Consider the following 25,112-nt stretch of genomic DNA (forward strand, 5'->3'; position numbering starts at 1 on the left):
TTGTGTCTCTGGAAGTCTCCCATCTTATATTCCATCAGTTTTGAGACCCTGGGTTCAGTTTTCTAAACCCTGTGCACTCCATGCATGCACTTACACGAACCCCCTTATGTTGTCATATGATTCCTGGTTTCTGGAACCTTCGACAAGCCCTTTCTTCTCCGTATTCGTGTTCTAATCTCATTAAGTCAGTCAGGCGGCAAAAATTCAAACAGAAAAAAATCCGTTTGAATTTTTGCTGCCCCCTTTTTGCATTGACCTTGAGGTCACTTAGGGTTGAACTCTTAAACAAAATTTCAAACGGCTTTCCGACTGTAGAGCGTTTCCTTAACCTTGAAAGTTTTACATCTTTTGTTCAAAGAGATAGCTAATTCCCATTGAACTGTACATATGTTACATACAATACAAAATCTTAAGAGAAAAGACTATTTGCAGGTGTTCTGGGTTCTGCCTCACTGTAAAAACTCTATGCGTTCGTTATACAAAATTTATTCTTGTTGTATCGAATTTTTACACCACCTTTACCACGAGTGTTGCCATAGTCCTTAAAATACTTCAGGCACAAACTTTGTTTGCTTACTTGGATAAAGGATTAAACCAAGTATATAATTTCTTGGTATCCTTAATTTATAGTATAACCAAGTGGAAAAACTTTCAACAATTAATAACGATAATATCTGGCCATTTAATGATGCATAAAAATCACTACTAATTTTTTTTTTTTCAATGACAGAGAAGGTGCATTTTATTGGTTTAATAACTTAACTCAAAACTGACATGTAAGTCATTTTTGACTTAACTGCACTGCTGTTGCAAATTTTATTTCATCAAACATCATGCATTCTCAAGAGAAGCTGACAAGACAGAGAAGGATATAGTTATTGTGAGTATAATTTTTTTGACCACTAACTTAATTTTAGAATAATATTACACTTTTTTTTTTATGGACCAATGAATTTAATGATAAATCATGCCAACAAGTTTCACCAACTGGGCTGTTTGGCTTCTTCAGGGCATACAAAACGGTAAAGACAAATTCAAAGTCGCTAGTACATAGAACAAATGTATAAAATATAACATAAATTACAACGACATGTAACATCATATGCATGGAGCATGTGTTTCACTAGTTATTGTTGTGTGTGCACGCTCTGTAGTTTGCATTGAAATTCAATTCTGGCAAGCTTAGTGATCTTATTAGGGTTTTCTATATGTCAGGCAGGATCATTCTTTGATTTCTGTTAAGGCTGCTTTCAGAACGAAGAACTGCTGTGACTTCTTTGAAATTGCGACAATAAGGCATGGAACTTTGTCCCATTCAGCGGTGTGGCTTATGTTGAAAAAGTGGAGGGCTAATCCGGAGCTATCTATTCTGTTGTTTTTAACATCCCCTACATGTTCCTTTTTTTCTTATTTCAAGACTTCTTGATGTCTGATCTATGTAGTTTAAACCACAAGAGCAAGGGATGTTGTATACTTAAGCATATTTGAAGAAGGCATTGCTGTCTTTTGGTGATCTTAATATGTTTCAGATCGTCTTGATTGGTTTGAAAGTTACTCTAATTTCAAAAGGTTCAAAGAGTGTTGCAATCTTTTTTGACACTGTTCATGAATAAGGGATGGCAATTGAGGATTTATATTGAGTCTTGGCAGATTGTTGTTGTGTGGGGGTTGCTGTGAAGTATCTTTTTAATTAAATTTCTTGGATAGCTGTTGTTTACCAGGATCTGTGATATATGAGTTAATTCATCCTGGAGGTCTTTTTCTTCTGATATGATGCTGGTGGCTCTATTTTTGAGCATGTGTATTATCTTCTTAGCAGCTTTCAAGGATGCCCTCTTGTAATTCCCTACCCTCCATAAATTGAAATCCTGTATGACCCTTTCAGAAGTTTGTAAGTTTCAATCATATCACCCCTCTTTCTCCTGTTTGATAGTTTCTGCAGTCTACAAATTCTCAATCTGATTTCATAAGCAGTATTCCACAATCTTGATATCGTTTTTAACACTCTCCAACATATTGGAATCCCAATGGAAACCAGGAGACCATACCTGCGCACAATAGTCCAAGTGAGATCTTATCGAATCCTTGTAAAGAGGCAAAATGACATCCTTATCTTTACATGTGAACATTCATGTCAACATTGCAATTATCTTTTGAGTTGTATTTGCAATCTTTGCTACATGGCACCTGAACTTCAACTTCCTATCTATTAACACTCAAAGATCCCTAGCCTGATCACAAAGGATATTTGATCACACCAACGTGCATGACTTTGCATTTACTGACATTGAACTGACATCCATTTTCCCATGCCCACAATTCCAGCCTATTCAAATCATTCTGCAAGTACTGCATATCAACAGCATTCCTGATTACCCTACCTATCTTTGCATCATCAACAAAATAGCTGTATGTCACTTGTCAAATCCTTCCCAATATCATCATGTACAGATTGAATAACAGTAGACCAAGCACTGATCCTTGCGGTACACCACTGGTCATCTTAAATCTTGCAGGCTCACATACCCCATATACCACTTTTTGATATCTGTCAGTCAGTCATCCTCTTATCGACACTAATATTCTATGACCAAAATCCATATTCTCCAATTTATGCAACAGTCTACCATGCTGTATTCTGTCAAAAGCCTTAGCAAAATCCAAAAGTATCGTGATATATCCATTCCCCTTGTCTAGTTCAATGGTAACATTGTTACAGAATGTGAGCAAGTTGCTAAAACATGACCTTCCCTTAGTAAACCCATGTTGCTCATTGCAAAGTAGAGATTACTGCCAACCAACTCATTTCTGAATGTGAGCCCTAACCAATTTTTCCAAAATCTTCACCACCACTTCTGAGATACAAATTGGTCGATAGTTGGATACATAAGTCTTTGCACCGCTCTTGTGCAATGGAATTACCATTCCTGCAGAATCTTTCCTGTTCTGGGAATCATATTTAACAGCTTAGTCAAAGGAATAGCCAGTTCAGCTGAACACTCTTTTAGCACATGCTGATATCCCATCAGTCCCTATTGCTGAATTCTTATTTAGTTTGTGCAACAGCTCTAATATCTCATACACATCATGCAATTTTATTATGTGGTATGTATCACATAATAAAACTGGAAATGAAATTGTGAATAACTCTTTACCATTTGTCAAAAATCCAGTGTTAATCACATGAAATTATTACTAGTCCCATGTACATTTCAGTCACCTGATTTGGTGGAGTGTTATTAAAGATCTATGCTCAGCAAGTATCAAAAGCATATTTCATTCAGACACACTACCCAAGACTGAAGGGGGGGGGCGGGGCACAGTTCTATACTGACTCTTGATGAATTTGGACATAACATAGTCCCATGTTAACCTATTAGGGACTTGCCTATTCATATCTGTAAATAATGATAATTCAGCAGCCAACTCATAAATATTTATTTATATTCTTATATTCACAGAAGTAGATATAATTACATGATGGTTGACTGTTGGACCAGTAGATGGGATCACACATTTCTAGAGAGTGTTTTATGTGGTTCTTATCTACAAAAGATTGGAAACCTGAAGTACATTAGTACTGTGGGTGGGCTAAGGAGTTTCTTTTTACATAATCTGGAAATCATTCCCTAGAAACTAAACATGAAACTTTTCAAGTCACTTCAGGCCTGTAATGAGTGGTGGTCTCACGCCAGGTGATGAAATTCATCCCCTTATCTAAAGACAATCACAAGTAGCCATGACATGGTAGGATTCAAGCCTACAGCCTGTTGGTTGGTGAGTAGATACACTAACCACTCAGACAACCAAGCTGGCAATGTTTTTATGTTATAGACATTGTCTAAACTCCCTGGTTTAGGCAATGCCTAAGCAAGGTTACCAGATACTGGAAATGTAAGGCTGCTGGAAAGATCATTTACAAAATTGTTCGCTGAACAGTTTTGTAAATATTATGTCAAACTACCTGTATATTTTTCTTTGCATACAAAAACTCCATTCTTCTAAACCATTTTCAATAAAGATGGATGATATTTTGAGCATGAAGAATTCAAGCTCAAGAGATTCTTTTGTTTGGAGCCATACGTGGTTGGCTATTGACTGGCATGCCTGAGCTATCCTGTATGCTATATTGACACCACATCAAGCCCTGTCCCATGGAGTAGAAGACTCACTGCAAACATCATTGATCCTTTCTGGTAAGTCCACTAGCAGACTGATCCGGGCCAGGCTATCCAGGACTGCCCATCTTGGCAAAGCCGATGTTTAAGTAATGCAAAACTGCCAGGATCCTCCTTTCCAGATGTTCACAGGTTGCACCTCAAGATAAACATGGTGGCAAGGCATTGGATCCCATTCATAATAATTCGGAAGGATGCAAAAAATTATCAGGAGAAGCAGAGTGAAGAATATGACAAGAAAAGCAAAAAAAAAAAAAAAAAAAAAATGAGTAAAAATGAAAAGGGCGAGTACCATCACTGGGAAGTTTCCCCCCTCCACCATGAACAAGTATCAAATGGAAAGAATAGTTAACATTTCCCTCTAGAAGAATAGGAAATACATAGCCTACCATGATTATGGCAAGTAAAGTTTAGCAGATTTTGCTTTGGAGATCTTTGCAAACAATCAGAACGGAAGAATACAATCCTAAACAGAAGTTTTTACAAATTTCAAAGGCTATTTATTATTATTGTTATTTATTTATTTTTTGAGTCAGTATTAGTGCCAAAACACACTCCTAATCTCAATAAATATGGCAACTTTAATTTATCTAAAAATTTAGATGACTGCGACTGCAAATCACCTAAATTTCGGTAATTACATAGTTACCCAAAATATAAGTGACTGTAATTTAAAGATCCCCTTTCAGTCCAGCAGATGAAGCTATTTCTAGGCTTGCTAGGTGTATTTTCTAGGATTTCAATTCTTGATTTTTTTTTTTCTTCACCTCATTACAATTTAAATAGTTTCTACTATGCGTTTCTGATAAGCAATTTTGTGCTCTGAGGATGCTGATTTGAATCTATTAAAATAGCAACAGACTATAAATTCACAGTTTTCTTTTTTATATGATGTTGTGAATTAACTCCTTCATAATTTGAATGTAAATTGCAAAGCATTGTGAATAGGAGGAGGAGTGGATATGATTGAGACATATAAGCTAGTTAGGGGTTGTTATCAAGTTCACATGGAAGGGGTTTTTCATAGATTGGGAGGGGGATAGGACAAGAGACAATCACTGGAAACTGTATAAGGAGGGTGTGGACAGAGCAGTGAGGAACAGATTCTTTGCATGGGGAACAGAATAGTTGACGAGTGGAATGCATTGCCTGAGTGTGTTGTGAATGTAGACACATTGAATCAGTTTAAGGCATGATTGGATGTGTCTACATTCACAACATTATGTGTAATGCGATACAACATTATTCACAACATTATGCGATAATGTGTACCTCTCATGTTGAATCTCTGACTCCAGGGAGATCAGATGTTAATAATAATAATAAATAACACAATGATAGTTAAACACTTCAGCTTTTTACACATCATTTCTGTACAATAAAAATAAATTGAAATTATTACACTTAGCAGAATCTATTTATCATTAAGATAGTACTTACAGGTGGACCAGGAAGGCCAGGCATTCCTGGTTGTCCCCTATTACCAGGATTTCCAGAAATTCCTGGTGGTCCAGAAGGACCAGGCAGCCCTACTGGTCCTGAGAGACCTGGGGACCCTCTTCCTCCTGTTGCTCCACGCTCTCCAGGCTGAAAGAATAAGAGATTTAATCCTATATGCTTACACATGATGGAGCCTACTGTCAAATATGTCAATATAAGATAGAAAGAAAACTAGAATTTACATATTATGACTAGTATAAAGTAACTGTCTCATATGAATTTTTGTAATTCAAAATTTTAAATTATAACATTTTGAAGAATGTATTTAAGGAAAAAATTAATAAATAAAGCGAATACTTTAAGTAGTATAAATAATAGTTGTTTATACTTGTTTGACAGTTACCTAGATCCAGAATATTACAATAACTTATAGAAGGACATACTAAAGATGACACACCATAACAGTGAAGCATTTCTTTTTAACATTATTACTGTTATTATTTGGATATTGTTATTAAAATTTATTAAAATTTTAAATTATAACATTTTGAAGAATGTATTTAAGGAAAAAATTAATAAATAAAGCGAATACTTTAAGTAGTATAAATAATAGTTGTTTATACTTGTTTGACAGTTACCGAGATTCAGAATATTACAATAACTTATAGAAGGACATACTAAAGATGACACACCATAACAGTGAAGCATTTCTTTTTAACATTATTACTGTTATTATTTGGACATTTCCAAATAATGATTCAAATTTGAGAAGGATAATTAAGGAATGTCTTCCTTACTTCCTTCACTTAAAGTTGATTCTCGTAGATAGGCTTATACGTTGGTTATGCATTATTAAATCCCTTAAGGAATTGAACAACGTAGATATGAATATATATTAAATTACACTTTAATAAATATTTCCAATATTTCGGCAACATCACGTTGCCATTTTCAAAAGGAACTTGCAAAAAAAGGCACGTGCATGTAGGCACTACAACACAGTAACTGAGAATGCAGAGATGAAGCTATTATTCTCCTAAAAGTCCTGATAGTGCGCTCTAGCGGGCTAAGTAGGGCCGTTGGGCTGAAGGTCTGCTGATGTAAGCATCCAAAATTTGGGGCAGTTGCACACAACCAAATTTGTTGAGGTTTGGAGAGTTTCTTAGGGCTGAGCCTGATTCCATAAATAGTCTTTCGAATTTGTATTTGCTACGGTGTATTACTGTAGCTTTCTTCCACCGTATTCTGTGGCGTGTATCCAGAGCATGGTCTGCAAGACCAGAATGGCTGTACTTGTGAAAACGGATGTAGTCCTTGTGTTTAGAAATTCTGATATTCGCTGTCCTGCCTGTTTGGCCAAAGTAAGACAGTTTACAAATGCAAGGGACCTGGTATACACCAGGTAGATCTAGGGGGAAGTGGTTGGTCTTTGGTGGAGCAGATAAAGGATGCCAATTTTCTGTAAGGCCTGTAACAAGAGGTCAGGTCATGTTTTTTTAAAATTTTGGTAATTTTTTCCGAGGTGCCTCGGATGTAGGGAATGGTGATGGATTTAGAGTAATCCTTGTTGTGGAGGAGGGGGGGGTCTATTTGTGACTTCGAAGATGAGCTTTCGTGCACTTTAAATCATGAACTTTGGTCTATTTTACATCACGTCTTGTGTACCACTGCAGACAAAGAATTCGAAAAAATACGAGGCCGACAGATGAAAAAATATGAAAAATTAAAAAAGAACTCTACCGTCAATCGAAAACTTGCTACCAACACTATAATTAACCTTTCTTCAGTCACCCTGAAGCCTGAAGCATTCAACGCGCTTTCACGTGGCCACAACTTCGCCATTGCTCCCAGAAAAATACCTAGTGAGGATATTATGATCTAGATCAAACGGAGGATCCGCCACCTTCCAGATCAAATCGCCAACAGTGTAAGACTGGATGTAGCTTGTGTCCTCTCGAAAGCAAGACCACCAAAAACCAACAAGGAATATAAAGCTCTACAGGAAATGAGGAATAATAAAGAATTAGTTATCACCAAAGCAGATAAGGGAAATGCAACTGTAGTACTTAACCAAAAGGACTACACAGGTAAGCTTAATGCTCTTCTATTAGATCGGGCTACTTACCTCCCTATCGAATACAAACCCACCAACTCACAAATTAGAAAACTTCACAGGCTCCTTAAGAAAGTCACTTCTTGGCCTGTAGAAGTTACCAACAGATTAAAGCCATTTAACTCTATACCCCGCCATATTTACGGACTCCCAAAATTACATAAAGAAAATGTGCCATTACGTCCCATAGTGGATGGCATTGATTCCCCCACATATAAATTAGCTAAACATTTGGCAAAGAGCTCACACACTATACTGGCAACACACCATCACACATAAAAAACTCAGCCCACTTCAAAGCCAGTATAGAAAACCTTACACTCCAACATAATGACATAATGGTCAGCTTTGATGTCTCCTCCTTATTCACAAATGTCCCACTCAAGGAAATTTTAGAGCTAATCCAAGCTAAATTTTCTCCCGATATCTCAGCCCCTTTTCAGTTCACAATGAGCTCAGGCTATTTCGTTTGGCAGGGAAAATTCTACAAACAAATAGAGGGGACAGCCATGGGTTCACCACTCTCCCCACCCTTGGCCAATTTCTTTATGGAAACCTTTGAAGAAAAAGCCTTAGCCTCTGTCCCATAAAAACCAACCATATTGCTTCGCTACGTTGATGATGTGTTCACTATTTGGCCACATGGCTCTGAAACACTCCTCTCCTTATTAACAGACTTAAACAACCAACACCCCAGAACCAAGTTCACCCTGGAAAAAGAGGAAAACAATAGCCTCCCTTTCCTAGACACACTAGTAACTCACCCAGCCTGATGGAACCTTGGTTTTTTCAGTTTATAGAAAACCCACCAATACAGGCAGGTACATTCACCAACAATCCTCACCATCCTCACAACAATATGGAGTGGTGAAAACACTATACAACAGGGCTAAACTAATCTGTTCTAACGACATGGTCCTAAATACTGAACTAAATCATATCCTCAACACTTTCTCAGCCAATGGCTACCCCCCAAAAAATCCAAAAAATATTATAACCTACAAACCACAGCTCCCCCCCCTCCACAACAAAGATTACTCTAAATCCATCACTGTTCCCTACATCTGAGGCACCTTGGAAAAAATTACCAAAATTTAAAAAAACACGACTTGACCTGTTACAGGCCTTACAGAAAATTGGCATCCCTTATCTGCTCCACCAAAGACCAACCACTTCCCCTAGATATACCTGGTGTATACCAGGTCCCTTGCAGTTGTAAACTGTCTTACTTTGGCCAAACAGGCAGGAGAGCGAATATTAGAATTTCTGAACACAAGGACTACATCCGTTTTCACAAGTATGGCTATTCTGGTCTTGCAGACCCTGCTCTGGATATACGCCACAGAATACGGTGGAAGAAAGCTACAGTAATACACCGTAGCAAATACAAATTCGAAAGACTATTTATGGAATCAGGCTCAGCCCTAAGAAACTCTCCAAACCTCAACAAATTTGGTTGTATGCGACTGCCCCTAATTTGCGAGGCTTACATCAGCAGACCTTCAGCCCAATGGCCAAGAACACCTACTTAGCCCGCTAGAGGGCACCATCAGGACTTTTAGGAGAATAACAGCTTCATCTCTTCATTCTCAGTTACTGTGTTGTAGTGCCTACATGCACGTGCCTTTTTTTGTAAGTTCCTTTTGAAAATGGCAACGTGACGTTGCTGAAATATCAGAAATATTTATTAAAGTGCAATTTAATTTATATTCGTATCTACGTTGTTAAATTCCTTTAGTGATTTAATAATTCACTTAAAGTGCTCAACTCAATGGCCTATTAGGACTAAGTAATTCAATTTCATTATAACCTAATTAATGATGTGACAGAATGGTTAGTGTTATCTATATAGTCTAATATATCTATCAATTGTTTATGCAGTTCTCTGACCAGTTTGTCCATCTTGTAGGGAGGAACACTTTGCCACCTCGGTATGATGAGTTTTTTATATAAGAGTTTTAATTGACAACCCAAGACAATAATAAGAAAAATAATATATTTATTTACTTGGGTTTATACCGAGCAGTTTCAGAGCTTCTAAATGCCAACTCCCACTCTTAACTCTTCAATTACCTTTCCTTAAATGTGGATTTTCTTCAATCTGACTTTCTAAACAGTGAAGTCATTTTCCTCAGAGACTTCAATTCACAACACCATTCTGGATCTAAGTACACTGTGATTGTTGTTTGTCCTCTAGGCAGCTCAAAACCACAATCTAGTGCATATCTCTCCCATGGAGAAACATGTACACAACTATTCACATCCATATGTTTCAATGGTATTACTAGAAAGCCGAGTGGGATGATTATTGGAACTTTTATGCCTAATTTCTTTGGATAGATTACTCTTTTTGGCCATGTAAGCAAAACCTATGTGCAGAATGATCATTGAAATAATTCTTATGAACATGTAAACATTTATTTCCTGATCCCAGGTTCTCCCACAGGCATGCTAAGGCTGCACAAAAGAAGAATCTAGTATACTGCAACAGGCTTGCATCCAACATATTGAAAGCCATTCTTGAGACAGCTAAAAGCAAGAAAACTGCAGCTGTGCCTTCTGAGCTAAAGCCCAGAAGGCATGGCTGCCTGGCATCAACTTTTCCCAACACTACTACACCTAGATGGTACTATTGTGTCATCACCCACAGAAAAAGTTAACCTTCTGGCTTCCTACTTTTCCAATTTTTGCATGATAAATGTTCCCCAACTATTCTAAACACTCAGTATGTATTTGACCTTTTGCCAGAAAGAGATCAGTAAAATTTTGCTCAAATTGGATACCAAAAAAAGTCTGTCCTCATGGCATTTCTTCAATTGTTTTGAAGGTCTGTGCACCAGAGCAGACTCCCACTCTATACCATTTATTCACACTTTCTTATCCCACTGGTATCTATCATGCAATCTGAAAGTTAGCCCATATATGCTTGTTCCTGAGGTGACAAATCTTTACCTTCAAACTGCTGTCCAATTTCTCTCACTTCATATTTTTCTAAAGTAATGGAAAGAAACATCCACACCAAACACCATGGAAAAATTTGGGAATCTCAAGTGGTTGCCCTTGATATCTCAAAGGCTTTTTTTTTTACTTGTTGCCTACTGGAACAGTCTCCAACTACATGTACTTCCCAAAAAATACCATCCACAGCTTTTCAAGTCAAATGGGAACAAGTCCTTTATTGCCCATCCACAGTACTAATGTACTATAGGTTGACCAAACTCTTGTGGATGAGTTCTCCATTTAAGAAAAAAAGTACTGTAAATTTGAATAATTCAAATATATCTCGGGAACAAATGGGACTTAGTTAATGGCACCTGAGTAAATAGTGAAGTAATATCAAAACTAATCATTGTCTGAAATTTTCTGATTCTGGTTTTTTAGTGTTTATTTTTTAACACGTTCGCTGCCACGCTACTTCGGCATAGTCTGTTCCCGTACGCTGAGCAATTTCGCTTCTTCAAGGTCAGTACGGTAATCTTGTTGCTGGCGGTAAGCGTCATATGAGTATACTCGTAGTTGGCTTGTGTAGAGCATATACCATCTATGAGTATACACAGTTTTGCTGCTAGCTCCACAAGTCAAGCATTTTCACTTCTTCAAGATCAGTACGGTAATCTCGTTGCCGGTGGTAATGCACAAGAGTATACTCATAGCTGGCTTGTGTAGCTCATATACCAACTACGAGTATACTCGTAGTTGGCAGCAAACGTGTTAAGTGTACAGAATTTTTAACAAATGAGGAAGAATTACCTGTGAGGGGTACTTGTAATTAATTTAGCCAAATGCTTAGCAAGTTTGTATGCAGGACTGTTGGGAATAGGGGGTGTATCTTGTATGTGAATTTTTGGTGCTCCATATATTATGGGATGGTTTTACATGAAAAGGATTGAGTTTTGTTAACAGCTTCTATGGGCCAAGAAGTGACTTTTTTTTTTTCAGTAATTTATGATTTTTATGCAGAATGATCATGTAAAAATTGTGCATTATTATCATACTCTGATTCATTATCACAGTACAGCTACCTTTTGTTTGCTTTGGTTATAATAACCAAAGCAGACCTCTTGTTATTGTACAGCTCTTTTAAAGCATTGATTTCATTTTGTGAAATAATGCTTTTGGGAGAATGATAGCTACATCCAAATGAATGTCAATGGCTATAACCAGAGGCAGGTCATATATTATACATTCAATGGATCCTATTATATCCACTTTTGGAACTTGCCTAGATATAATAGCAAAGTTATGACCTTGACCTCATGTGGTGATCTTCTCTTGGTTTTTTTTTTACTATTACTATTATTTGACACCTCCAGGGAGTCCAAAGACTTATCGAGGGAGGGCACCTACTCGACAACTCTCCATCACTCAACCTCATCATCTACACCAATGCCACCTACCGTCCATCATCATCATCATCATTATTTTCACAGACAATCACAAACATCCATGCCCACGGCGGGATTCAAACCCACAGTCTTTTGGGTGGAGCATGGATACGCTAACCACTCAGCCAGTCAGGCCAGAGTTAATGATGATAAACTTACAACAATGCAATCCTGATGTAATTGTGATCATCTCATAGTACTACAATATTGGAAGATTTCATGCAGGCTTTTGACTTTTTTTGAATTCCTTATCTGCTGCAGCTTTGGAAATATTGAGAAAGGTGATAGGTATATTTATTTTTGACAGCTCAACACGAGTAGTGCTAATTTGTTCATGTGGAAATGCTAAATTAGCCTGTTTGTAAATGGACCCGTGTACCATTACCACCCAAATTAGTTTTAATTTTGCTATTGCTATTGTTTAATTCCTTTCCTTTGGTCAATTTCCATGTACAACACTTTGAGAAAAAAGTACTCAACTCACTCACTGGTCTGAGTCACTTTCAGATTAGTGATTTGGGCTCTGCCACACTGACAATGTGTTTGCTATTTGTCTACATGGTCTAGATACATTTTCAGTGCATTTATATAGCTAACGTTCTAAAACCCACTTCACCATGGCAAAGGAAACTGTCTACCCTTTCTTAGATGCATTAGTTACATGGCTTTCAAATGACTCATTATCTTTGCCTATTTATAGACAACCCATACATGGAAGATATTTACACAATTACTCCATCATTCAAGCTATATAATATGGTATTCTAAAAATGTTAACACATGCACAACTATTTCCAAAAGTAGTAAGCAGTATCATGAATGATATTGCTTTTACAACTGAATTTGTCCACTTTCACCATGCTTTTTTAGCCAATGGTTTTGGCTAAAAAAGCATGGTGAAAACCCCTAGAAAATACTACTCCTCACCCTAAATCCCGCTCTTCATTAACTGAAAACTCTCTTTTATTACATTTAGGAGGATATGAAGTACCCTGTACTTGTGATCTGGTTTACTATGGACAGACAGAAAGATCTGTTCACATACAACTCACAGAATATAAGAAAAGGATTCAGTATCACCATCATGACAAGTCGAAGTTAGCAGACCATGCCTTGAACACCACAGAGGATCAGGTGAGACAAAATACTACATAGTCAGAGAGAGAGAGAGAGAGAGAATTATTTTTGGAATGAACATCAGCTTTAAAACAGTCCTCCAAACCTCAACAAGTTTATTCTTCTTCAACCTGGATTAGTCCATCGGTGGATGAAAGTCTCTATCCCAATTTTTTTCATTACATTCTATGAAGAATACCCAAAAATAACTAGAATTATTAAAAAAAAAAAAAAAAAAATTAAGGTTTATAATACCACATTCTAGTCTCCTTCAAAATGCTCTCCATATGAGTCAATGCACTTGTCACAATGTTTTTTTTTTTTCACTGCTGGAAACAGTTCTGGAACTGTTCAACTGGAATAGAATACTGTTTATGGCCTCCAGCGACTTTTATTTCACTTTATCCACATCAGCAAATCGCTGCCCTTTTATGGTTTTCTTTATTCATGAGAATAAAAAAAAAAGTCACATGGAGAGAGAGAGAGATCAGGTAAGTAGAGGGAGGGTGGGGAACAACTGCCATGTTGTTTTTCATCAATGGCTATTGGACAGGCAAGGCTGTGTGGGCTGCGAATTTTTCACTCCACGACAAATTTGTCTATTCGGAAACTTGCTCAATGGTCTTTCAATGCTCTTCATTGATTGCCTGGCAAACTTTTCGATGTTTTCATTATTTCTGCTTGGTGAAGGTTGACCAGATCATGGTTCATCTTCAGCTGACATGTTCCCATTTTTGAAATGGAGAAAACCACTCATAGACCTGTGTTTTACCTAAAGTGTTGTCCTTAAAGGCTTGCTGAAGCATAACAATAGTTTCAGCTGCAGTTTTATCCAAAAGAAAACAAAATTTCAAGTATACTCTCTGTTCCTTGAGGTCAGCCATCACAAAATTGCCAAACTTACTTGTAAGCACTAACAAAAAAAAAGGCAGCCAGAACAACAAACCAGTTCACACTGATGCCACTTGCCAGACTGGTGCAGAAAACTGCATATTCACAATGCCTAGCAGTGTAATCTATAACTAGAAAATGCATGCATGCCAAGTTCAGATTCCATTTATATTTGGGTACCCACCCCCTTGTATTTTCAGTTTTTCACATCCATTGCATTCCATAGAAATTCTAGCAATTTCATTTTACCTTCTTACTTGGTTTTCTACTTTGTTTACTACCATTTATAGGTCTACAATCTATCAGTAATTTAGGCCATGTTGTGTTGTGATATCTTGCAATATGTCCAGCCCATCTGCTTTGAATGCATAATGTAACTGATGATGCTCTGTACACCTGATCTAGATGTTAAAGACTCAATGGAGTGAAACAGTACTAATAAAGGATTAAAATTGTTATTTAATTTTTCCAATATTTCATGTCAGTCACTGAGACATCGTCAGGGATTACAATATGGAACTTGTAATACACACAAAGGCAACACAAAACTAAGTGTAACGTGAACAAAAGACTAGTCCTAACTAGGTGGGTCATCCTCTATGGGCATCTGTTGGTGGTCTAGGATGTAAACTGGGATCTCTAAGTATTAGTTTCCCATATTTTGGAAAGTTTTATGCAACCATATTTATTTAGATTAAGTTGATTTTGAGAGCAGTTGCAAATTTTCAAAATAGTCTTTTACTTCTAAATTTACTACATTGGAGCATAGTGGCCTTTTTCTAATTAATTCTATGAACTGTATCTAAAGCATGGTCTGCAAAGTCCAATTGACCATAGTCATGACTGCAGATGTATTTTTTGGGTTCTTCCAAGCAGATGTTGGCTGATCTTCCTGTTTCTCCATAGCAGGTCAACTTGCAGGAATAGGGCACTTTGTATACCCCAGGTGCATATACACAAACACACACACACACACACAGAGAGAGAGAGAAAGGTGGAAGACGATCTTTACTAGAATGTATGAAGGTAGCAAGCTTTTGGTGATGCTTGAAAGCCATATAGAGATTGTATTTCTTTAAGATTCTGGCTATTTTTTTCTGAAAAAAAATTGAGTATCACATCAAGCATATTCCTTTCCATTCTTCTCTGGATAACTTACTTTCAATTTGTGAATCATATTTTGAATTTAGTTCCAGGTTTCCCTGTCATATGTAATTACAGGTAAGGCACATGGATCGAAAGCTTTTCCCTTCAAATTAATAGGAATACACAGTGCAATCCATAATTTTTAGGATGATTTGTTGCACATACAGCACTGGTGTGATATATCAGCAAATGGGCTACCTGAATAACACCAACTAATGCCTGCACTCCCAGAGAGTGAGGTTAGTTTATGTTTAGTTGTGTGCAAGTTATGATGTGTAATGTAAAGTGCTTTTTCTTTGTAGGTCATGGATATAAAAGTGAATAGAGAACTGCAATTAAATTTTGTTTTAAAGTGTCTTTCCATTGCAGGAATCCAAAAAAAGGAAAAAGGCATATGGAAATCAGGTGCTGAATCAATCACTCAATCAATCTAATGTCTTCTGGTGGTAGTCACAATTTTGTGATGGTCGACTGAAGAAGAGAAGATTGAGTTGCATCTTGTCAGGACATCATAGCGATGTCAGCCATTGCAATAATGCAGGCAAAAATTATTACAGGAGGAGAGGGTGGATGTTTTGCCTACAATCCTGAAACAAAGCTAGAGAAGTGAGAGATGTGTCTCACATCTCTAGTAGATGTGAGATATTTCCTAGACTGAAGAAAGTGAGATTTCAAAAGTCATGCATCAAAATGATGTTGATAATTTTTTTTGACTCTCAAGGCATGGTGCACAAAGAATTCACCTGTAGGTGAGAACAGTGAATGTGACATTTTATAAAGAAGCTATGGCTCATCTTTTGAAACACATTCAATGTGTCTGTCCCACCTCATTCCTTTTGTGAGATTTTTTCCTGTTGCACAATAACACACCTGTAAATGTGCATTACTTTTTGACACACAAAAGTACCCCCCCCTTCCCCCCACTCTCACTGGATTTATCCCCTCCAGACTATTTTCTGTTCTCAAAGTTAAAAATGAAGCTGAACAGACAACAGTTTATGGATGTTCCAGCCATCCAAAAAGTTGTAACTGATGACAATCAACAAGTGGAATTTTCTGTGGCTCTCCAAAAAAAAAAAACTGTATGGCCATGTTAAAGAGTGTATATAGTATTTTAAACAAATGTTTTATCTTTCTCTTATGTGTTTTTGCTTTATTATAATTTTTGTCCTAAAACTTATGGACTGTACTGTATATTATATCTGAAGATATCTTTCATCTTCCCAAAAGCCATCCAAACCTAGCTGTATCTTTCCTTTTATCTATCTTTAATTTTTATTAATTTTCGCAGATAAATATATGAATCTATCTTCCCCACTTTTCTATCGTTGAGTATAATTCTTTTTGGTGTTAAACTGCCATTATCATCACTTTAATTTTGTTTAAATTCATATTTGACTGGACATTTGAGCTAATGCTCTTAATTTTTATTTCCAGGTCATCTGCATCTTCTGCCAAGTGAACTATATCATCAGTAAGACAAAGATGAATTAGAAATCCTTCATTCTTCCAGTTCAATTCATAAAAAAAAAAATCCCCTGAGACAGATGCAAAGAGTTTCGGATATAATAGATCTCCCTGTTCTATTCCTCTATTTATTGGAAGATTTCACTTTTCTTATGCAGTTCAACAACAGAGGTTGCATTAGTGTGTGTGTGTATTTCAAGATTTCTGCATATTTTTCTTTATTCCCCATTTTAACAGTGATTCTAGGAGAGCTGGGATTTTAATGGAGTCAAATGCATTTTTAACTAGTATGGCTGCATCAATTTTACCAAAAATATGGGATACAGTCATTTCAAGAACAAATTAATACTTGTTTAACTTTCTTTATTCAACAACAGGTGCCAGTTAGCACTTAGCACTTCTGTACTTTCTGTTATCCATTACAACTTTAAACTGTTCTCGCTGGTTGTACTTTTGAATATGCTAGATACAAAACCAGTGAAATATCAGCAAGTAAAGAAATATATTATTTCTTTCTTTTTTTTTTTTTGTGTGTGAATTAAAGCCAATACGAACTGCCAGTACATAAGCCTTTCTACTCCCTGTGATATTGGCTAACTCACCTTCAGCTGAATAGTTTTGATATGACTCTTTGCATCCCAGATGGAAATCCAAGCCTAAGACTTTCCAGCCATTACCGAATAAGCCGTAATTCATTTATGCAGGCCCTATCACCATTTGAACATAAGGGCAATAAGCTTGATAAATATATGGAAAGTTAGGGAAGGAGATATACATTATATAAGAAGCACTTGCAACTATAACCAAATACAGGATGGCCATAATTGAAGATCACAGCTCTGTAAAAAAAAAATAAATGTATTGGACAAAATTTAACCAAACTTGGTGCGAGTACATTTTGGAATGTGGGGTTTCTATTTACAGAAGATAAAAAATAGTACAAAATTCTGCCAACAGGAGAAATTTGGTGCTAGAATTGTGTGATGTTTGCATAATCTCACTGGTTCTACTGACGAGTTGGTGGATATAAGGAAGACTGAAACGGATTTGCATTATTCTGATAAGACTATAGTGCTATGGATCTCACCTTACTGAAATGTGCGTTGCTAGTCAAGCTTTACTATCAACAATGCAGTAATGCTAATGCTGTGCTTCGAGAATTGTGGTGTTTAAACGATTGGAAAAAAGGCCCAATGACAATAACAAATCTTAGAAAAATGATTTTACGATTTGAAAATAGGGATCTTTAGCAGTGACAAGGGCATGAATGAATTATTCCTCGACAAGTTGAAGTTGCAACTGCTATCGTGGAACACGAAATGAATAATGCACAAGGGTCCAGCAGTGCTCAGGCAATATCAAGGCAACTGGACATACCATACTCAACTATGTACAAAATCCTGCATCAAATGCTGAAGTTTTTCCTCTACATGGTCTCCCATACTCAAGCTTGCTTCTTGGTGATCTGGAAACTCGACTGCAGTTTGCCGTCATTCTTAGCTCTAAGGAGTTACGAGGCACCTTTTTATCTGAACAATAGTGTTAACTCACACAATTGCTGTGAATAATCCTCGCGTGTTCCATCAGACTCCCTTGAACTCACCAAAAGTCACAGTGTGGTTTCAATAATCATTTATTATTGGTTTGTACTTTTTTGAAGAATTTTGCCTGCCAGAACTAGTGACTCATACTGTCTCTGCTGTTAAGTATCAAGAGACACTGTAATTTTGTTGTTCCACAACTGCAGCAGTGAAGATTCCTTGACTATATTCATTCAAGATGGAGAACCATTCATATTGGATTGCTGGTATAGCAAATGTTACGAAAATGCTTAACAAAACAGAGTGATTAGTTGTGCATTTTCCACAGCATGGCCACCTTGTTCACCTGATCTCAACCCCTGTGAATTTTAGTCGTGGGGCCATCTGAAACATGTGGTGTACAAAAGACATGTTCCTGATTCAGCAACCTTGAAAGACAGAATGGTGCAGTATGTGAGGCAAATCAATGCAGATCTGTGGCATTCCACTATAGAAAATCTCATTCCCAGAATGCAGTTCTTAGAGCACCTGAAAGGAGGACATATTGAACCACATCTGTAAGTTATATGAACACAAAATTGATTTTTTTGTGCCTCTTCTAGCCATTACTGTTTAATTAATCACAACCCATGCATTTATAGTGCCAAATGTCCTCCAGTAGGAGAATTTTGTACCATTTTTATCTTCTTTAAATAAAAACCCATGTTTCAGAGTGTACTTACACCAAGCTTGGTTGAATTTCATCCAATACATTTTTGCTACAGGGCTTCGAATGCCTCTTCTTTAATTATGGCCACCCTATATTTTGGAATAGGTTGGTTACTCCTTATTCAAAGTGTGTCTATGTCTGTAGATGCATGTGTTCACAGGCCACTGGTTTGCCTGTTCTGGGGGACAATAAACCCGAGTTTCCAGGTGATAAAACCCCAACTCCATATGAGATCGGCTAACTCACTTTTAGTTGAAAGAGACCAGTTCCTCACATCATGAACGGGAATCAAACGCAGATCTTTCCAACCAAGGGGCTTCCTTTATACTGACTGAGCTATGGAGGCTCTATAAATTGGGTAAAAAAAAAAAAAATTACAACTAATAAGGTTTTGCAAATTTTGGTAAGGAAACGGTCATTTTGGTTTAAGTTATAGTCATGTTGTAGCCCTTTGGCACATTAAATAATTAATACACTTAATGGTTTTGAACCCAAGATGATCAGAAAAATTCTTAATACATCTCTTTCAATCACAATGATCACAATGCCAATACAACATAAAGTAGCTACCTTTACCTTTACAAAAAATATCAAGATTCCTACATCCACCAAAACCTCCACATCAGCCCATGAAAAAACCAGGCATCTATGAGATTCATTGCTTTTGTGGCATTTGTTATGTAGGCCAGACAGGAAGGTCGGGAGAGATCTGCATGTCTGAATACGTAAACATTGTCAAAAAAAAAAAAAAAAGAGAGCATAAATCAGGCCCTGGAATTCCACACAACCACTACTGGCCATCAAGTACTCTGGCAATAAACAAAAATGTCGTATATATATTGATAATAACTGTTTCACAAGAAAATTTAAAGAATCTTCAGAAATGCTTAGGATCCCTACACAATACAATAAAAATCAAGGGTTAATTTTACATCAAGTATCTGCTTTCATCAAAAATTTAACTGCCACAGACCTAGGACATAGCACGTGTGATACCACAGAATGTGACAGCAACAACTAGCAATGTTACAACAAACATACACAGTAATGGATTTATCATTTGTATTCTGGTTTATCAATTATATTTAACAGTTGTGAAGTTATCAAAAACATCTAATATGTGTATTCAACTTTTAATAGGTCTCTGTTGTGTAAAGCTTTCATGTACCACTATCCCTGATGACGTAAGTCTTACAATGCACAAAACTTGTCAGGTTTTAATTGCTTATTTTTAATAAACTCCTTATTTATATTACAATTGTGGTGTCAATACCAAAAAAACTATATATATATTTTTTTTTAAATACTGAATTCAAATAGCTACTATCCAAAATTTCCAGTTTCATAATAAAAAAAAAAATAAAAAAAGAGTATTTACCATTCCAGTTGGTCCCATAGATCCTGTAGCTCCCTATAATAAAGTTTAAAGGGGGAAAAATAAGTATCTACCAGATATATATATATATATATATATATATATATATATATATATATATAAAAAATTAACATTTAAAATTATTAGATTTATTTATTTTTGCATTTTCAAATAGCCTCCTTTGATAATAAATTTACAAGGAATGAAGAGAATGTTAATGATCACAATACAATGAAACCTGTAATTTGACAGTTGAGAGGAGAGGTGACAAACAGGTATTGAATTATTGAGTTAACGATAAAATTACTGCCTGCATTGTATATTTGTATTTTCAATATTTGGTACAGCAAATATCATTATAACAAACTATCAACAAGTCTTAACCGAAATCATATAGGCATAATTCTGTTTCTTGGAAATTCAATATAACTAATTATTCCCTATTATAAAGTATTCCCATGAGCCATTTTGACTTTTCTATTGTGTAAGTTGACTGTACTTAATTAGGACATGGGTTGTGATTTTCACTTTTACTTCCCAAATTAATAATAAATTGAATTAGTGGCTTTATCTATGCAACAAAAACAAAAGCTTCATTTTATGATTGCATCCCAGAATTGAAATTTTTCCTTTCAATTAATGTCAAGTATACAATCAATTCTGACTACAAAACACAGTACAGCTTTAATATTTGTATTAAAAGTTTGTATTACAAAAAACTTACAAGCAACACCTGGAGAAACATGCATCAGAATCATTAAGTGGTTACAGAAGTAAATGAAAAGCTCACCAATGATTGACAAGGACATCAAAACTTATTAATGAAGCATATAAATAAACTAGAAAAAGATCTAGTGGAAATTTCAATAATCTCAAAAGAAGAAGAATGGATATAGCACAACAAATAACTTTGGTATGATCTAATACTTAGTAAAGAAGAGATATTAACTGAGAATGTGAATAATATTGGAATTGGAACAAGCTTATCTACAAATATATATATATATATATATATATATATATATATATATACTAGGGGTGGTTCCCCCTAGTATATATCTCACTTCAAACTATAGAACTACTGAAAAAGAGAAAAAGAACTGAAGAAATCTGAAGAAAATTTTCTAGAATACAAAAACTATGAGAAGTAGTGCAAGCAAAAACCAGCCTAAAAAAAATAGAGAAAGACTTAAATTTTAAACAGTCAATTCCATCTGCTTCACAGGATCAAAATGGAGAAAAACATACTAAGAGAAAAAGGATAGAAGAAATTGTGCAGAATTTTTATAATGATCTCTATGAAACTAAGTGCCAAGTTTCAGAACCTATCATTCCAAAACCAAGCAATATACCAGATGTACTTCCAGAAGAAACAGAACATGCCCTTAAGAAAATGAGTAAAGGTAAAGCCTCAGGACTTAATCATGTTAAGGCTGAAGAAATCCAACAAGGTGGACCAATTATTTTCAAAGCCTTGGCTGCCAGATTCACATGGTACTTCAAAGAAAGAAAGATTCCAGGGGAATGGAAGACCTCAAAAACCATATTTCTATTCAAAAAAGGGAACAAGGAAGAAATAAAAAACTATCGTCCAGTCTGTCTACTCTCTCTCACATATATAAAATCATGAACAGAGTAATATTGAACAGAATCCAAAACACACTCAAAGACAACTCCAGTAGAGAGTAGGCAGGATTCAGAAGAGGCTTCTCCATAATAGATCATATCCAGGTCATTTCACAACAGAAAAATGCAGAGAATACCAAATCCCTCTGTTTCCTCTTTATTGATTTTAAAAAAGCATTTGATACAATAGAGCACAATGCAGTCATCAGTGCCTTACTGGAAATAAATGTGGACCCTACTTACATCACGTGATAAAAGAAATTAACAAAAATCAGACCACACAAATAACCCAATTTGATCAACCTATAAATATAAAGAGAGGGATCTGCCAAGGCTATGTGATCTCCCCAAATCTATTTATCAGCACTTTAGAATCCATTCTGAAAAAAAATAACCTAAACAGAGGAATAAACATAGATGGTGAAAAACTATAAATCCTTATGTTTGCCGATGATCTGGTACTGATATCCCACAACCCAAAAGACCTAGAAGAAATGGGTGAAAAAATATACACAAACAGCAGTAAGATAGGCTTAGAAATGAATCTAGAAAAAACAAAATGGATCAAAAACATGTACACAAGTGACAGCCACCTATGTATTGATAACATCCCTATAGAACAAGTTGACTCCTACAATTACTTAGGACAAACAATAAAAATGAATAATGATTTATCTGAAGAACTAGCAAAAAAAGAAAGAAAGCTGCATGACTATTATTATACTCAACTTATTATATAGAATACTCAACTATATAGAATACAAAACTATTTAATAGTGACATTCTTCCATCACTCACATATGGATCAGAAACATGAAATACGACAAGAAAATCATTTTACCATATGGCTATTATTCAACAGACTAAAAGAAACACTTATTGATCCAAATCTTGACAACTTTGCGAAGGCAAAACTATTTAATAGTGATGTCAAAAACTTTGCGAAGGCAAAACTATTTAATAGTGACATTCTTTCATCACTCACATATGGATCAGAAACATGGAATACAACAAGAAAATAAGAAGAGACTCTCAGAATAACTAAGCGTGCAATAGCATGCAGGATTTGTAACACCAGCAAAATAGAACATGTTAGAAACATGGAACGAAAGAGATCAGGCATAAAAGATATGGTAACTGCAGTATATGAAAGCAGGATGAGATGGGCAGGGCATATAGAATACTCAACTGGCAACCAAGACTAAAGATAAAACCAGGAAGACCACCTACAAGATGGGCAGATCCACTCGTGAAATCTATGGGTATAACATGGAAGAGAGAGGCTGAAGATTAAGATCATTGGAGGCATCTTTGTGACCTGCACTCATGGAGAAATCCTGAGTAAAATACAGGTCCATCAAAGTAATCAAGTAATTCAGGGAATTATCATTATTATTACGGGTGTCTCCATGGAGTCAGTAGACTCATCGTGGGAGACCCAAACTGTCAAAACAATATCTATCATACCTCTTCTTGAATACATTTACAGATGAAGAACTCACAACTGAGTCAGGCAATGCATTCCACTCATTCAAATAATTCCCTACATGTCATATTAAAGTTATTAATACAAGTACATAGTTCTACCTGAACTTGGGTAGGATGAGGTATCAATTCCTAAGCACTCACTAATTCCATAATGGAAAATATTTTCTCCACAAATGCATTGCTTACAGGAATATTCATGGCCTTTTGGGATTATCATTTTAACTACTGTTATTTTGATTATTTTAAATATATCTTTTCAAAGAGCTTCTGCCAACAGACTATCACTTTTAAAATTTGGGAAACTTAAGTAGACAAGCTTATACGCTGGTTATGCATTACTAAATCACTTAAGGAATTGACAACATAGATAATAATATAAATGAAATTACACTTTAATAAATATTTCTGATATTTCGGCAATGTCATGTTGCCATCTTCATGGTTTGTCTTAGCTGAGATTAACAAAGCTATTTGTGCTCTTGAAGAAGAAATTTTGTGCAGTTTAAATCACGAGCTTTGGTCAATTTTACATGACGTCTCGTGTACCACAGCAGACAAAGGATTTGAAAAAATAAGAGGTCGACAGATCAAAAAATTTGAGAAATTAAAAAAGAACTCTACAGTCAATCCAAAGCACTCAACGCGCTTTCATGTGGCCACAACTTTGCCATTGCTCCAAGAAAAATACCTAGTGAGGATATTATGATCCAGATCGAATGCAGAATCCGCCACATTCCGAATGAAATAGTCAACAGTGTAAGACTGGATGTAGCTTGTGTCCTCTCCAAAGCAAAACCACCAAAAACCAACATCCGACAAGGAATATAAAGGTGCGGACAGACTTATGTGTTCGTCGTACATGTTGTTTATTTTTTAATGGTATATATTAGAACACAGAAAAAAAAGTAAATAATTAACTTATTGCTGATATTTCGCCGGTGTTATATATTAGAACACAGAAAAATAAATAAATAATTAATTTATTAACTTATCTGAAAAAAAAATTGTAGCTATCACATAAGACTATCATAAGATTATCATAACAAATGATAATCTTATGATCTTAACAAAAGCAGACAAAGGGAATGCAACTGTGGTGATGGACACAACAGAATACGAAAACAAATAAATGCACACACTATTACAAGATCAGTCAACATACAAAATTATAGATTGCAATCCCACCAACACACAAAAGAATAAGGCACGTAAATTATTGAAAAAAGTCACTTCCTGGCCCAAAGACACAGTAAACAAACTCAAGCCCTTCCATATTAAAACACCTAGGATTTATGGAGCACCAAAATTCACAAACAAGGTACATCCTTATGCCCAATTGTGGACAGTATAAATAGTCCCACATACAAACTGGCTAGACATTTAGCTAAGCTACAAGCCACTCTCAAAACAATTCTCCCTCCTTTGTCAAAAATTCAGCTCACCTAAAAAGCATCTTACAACACCATACCCTTAAAAGCTCAGACTTAATAGTAAGCTTTGATATCACCTCACTATTCACAAATGCACCACTAATAGAAACCCTCAATCTACTGAAGTCACACTTACCCCCTGATATATTTGAACTATTCAAATTTACAATACATGCAGGATATTTCACATGGAAAGGGAAAATATAT

General features: G+C 35.9%; 1 protein-coding gene across 5 annotated transcripts in view; it reads right to left on the reverse strand.

Moving 5' to 3' along the window:
- The window catches only part of LOC150101139 (uncharacterized), a 916,744-nt gene that overhangs the window by 91,232 nt on the left and 800,400 nt on the right, over window positions 1-25,112 (reverse strand). For all 5 annotated transcript variants that reach the window (XM_090401523.1, XM_090401522.1, XM_090401520.1 and 2 more), the window contains 2 exons: window positions 20,365-20,397; window positions 5,619-5,765 (listed from right to left, as the gene is read on the reverse strand). In XM_090401523.1, coding sequence (XP_090257649.1) covers window positions 5,619-5,765; window positions 20,365-20,397 — 180 coding nt within the window. The remainder of the gene's footprint in view (window positions 1-5,618; window positions 5,766-20,364; window positions 20,398-25,112) is intronic.

This window comes from Typopeltis vanoorti, chromosome 12 (assembly GCF_054136105.1).
Source record: "Typopeltis vanoorti isolate ZY-2024b chromosome 12, IOZ_Tvanoo_1.0, whole genome shotgun sequence".
In the NCBI taxonomy this organism is placed as follows: domain Eukaryota; kingdom Metazoa; phylum Arthropoda; class Arachnida; order Uropygi; family Thelyphonidae; genus Typopeltis; species Typopeltis vanoorti.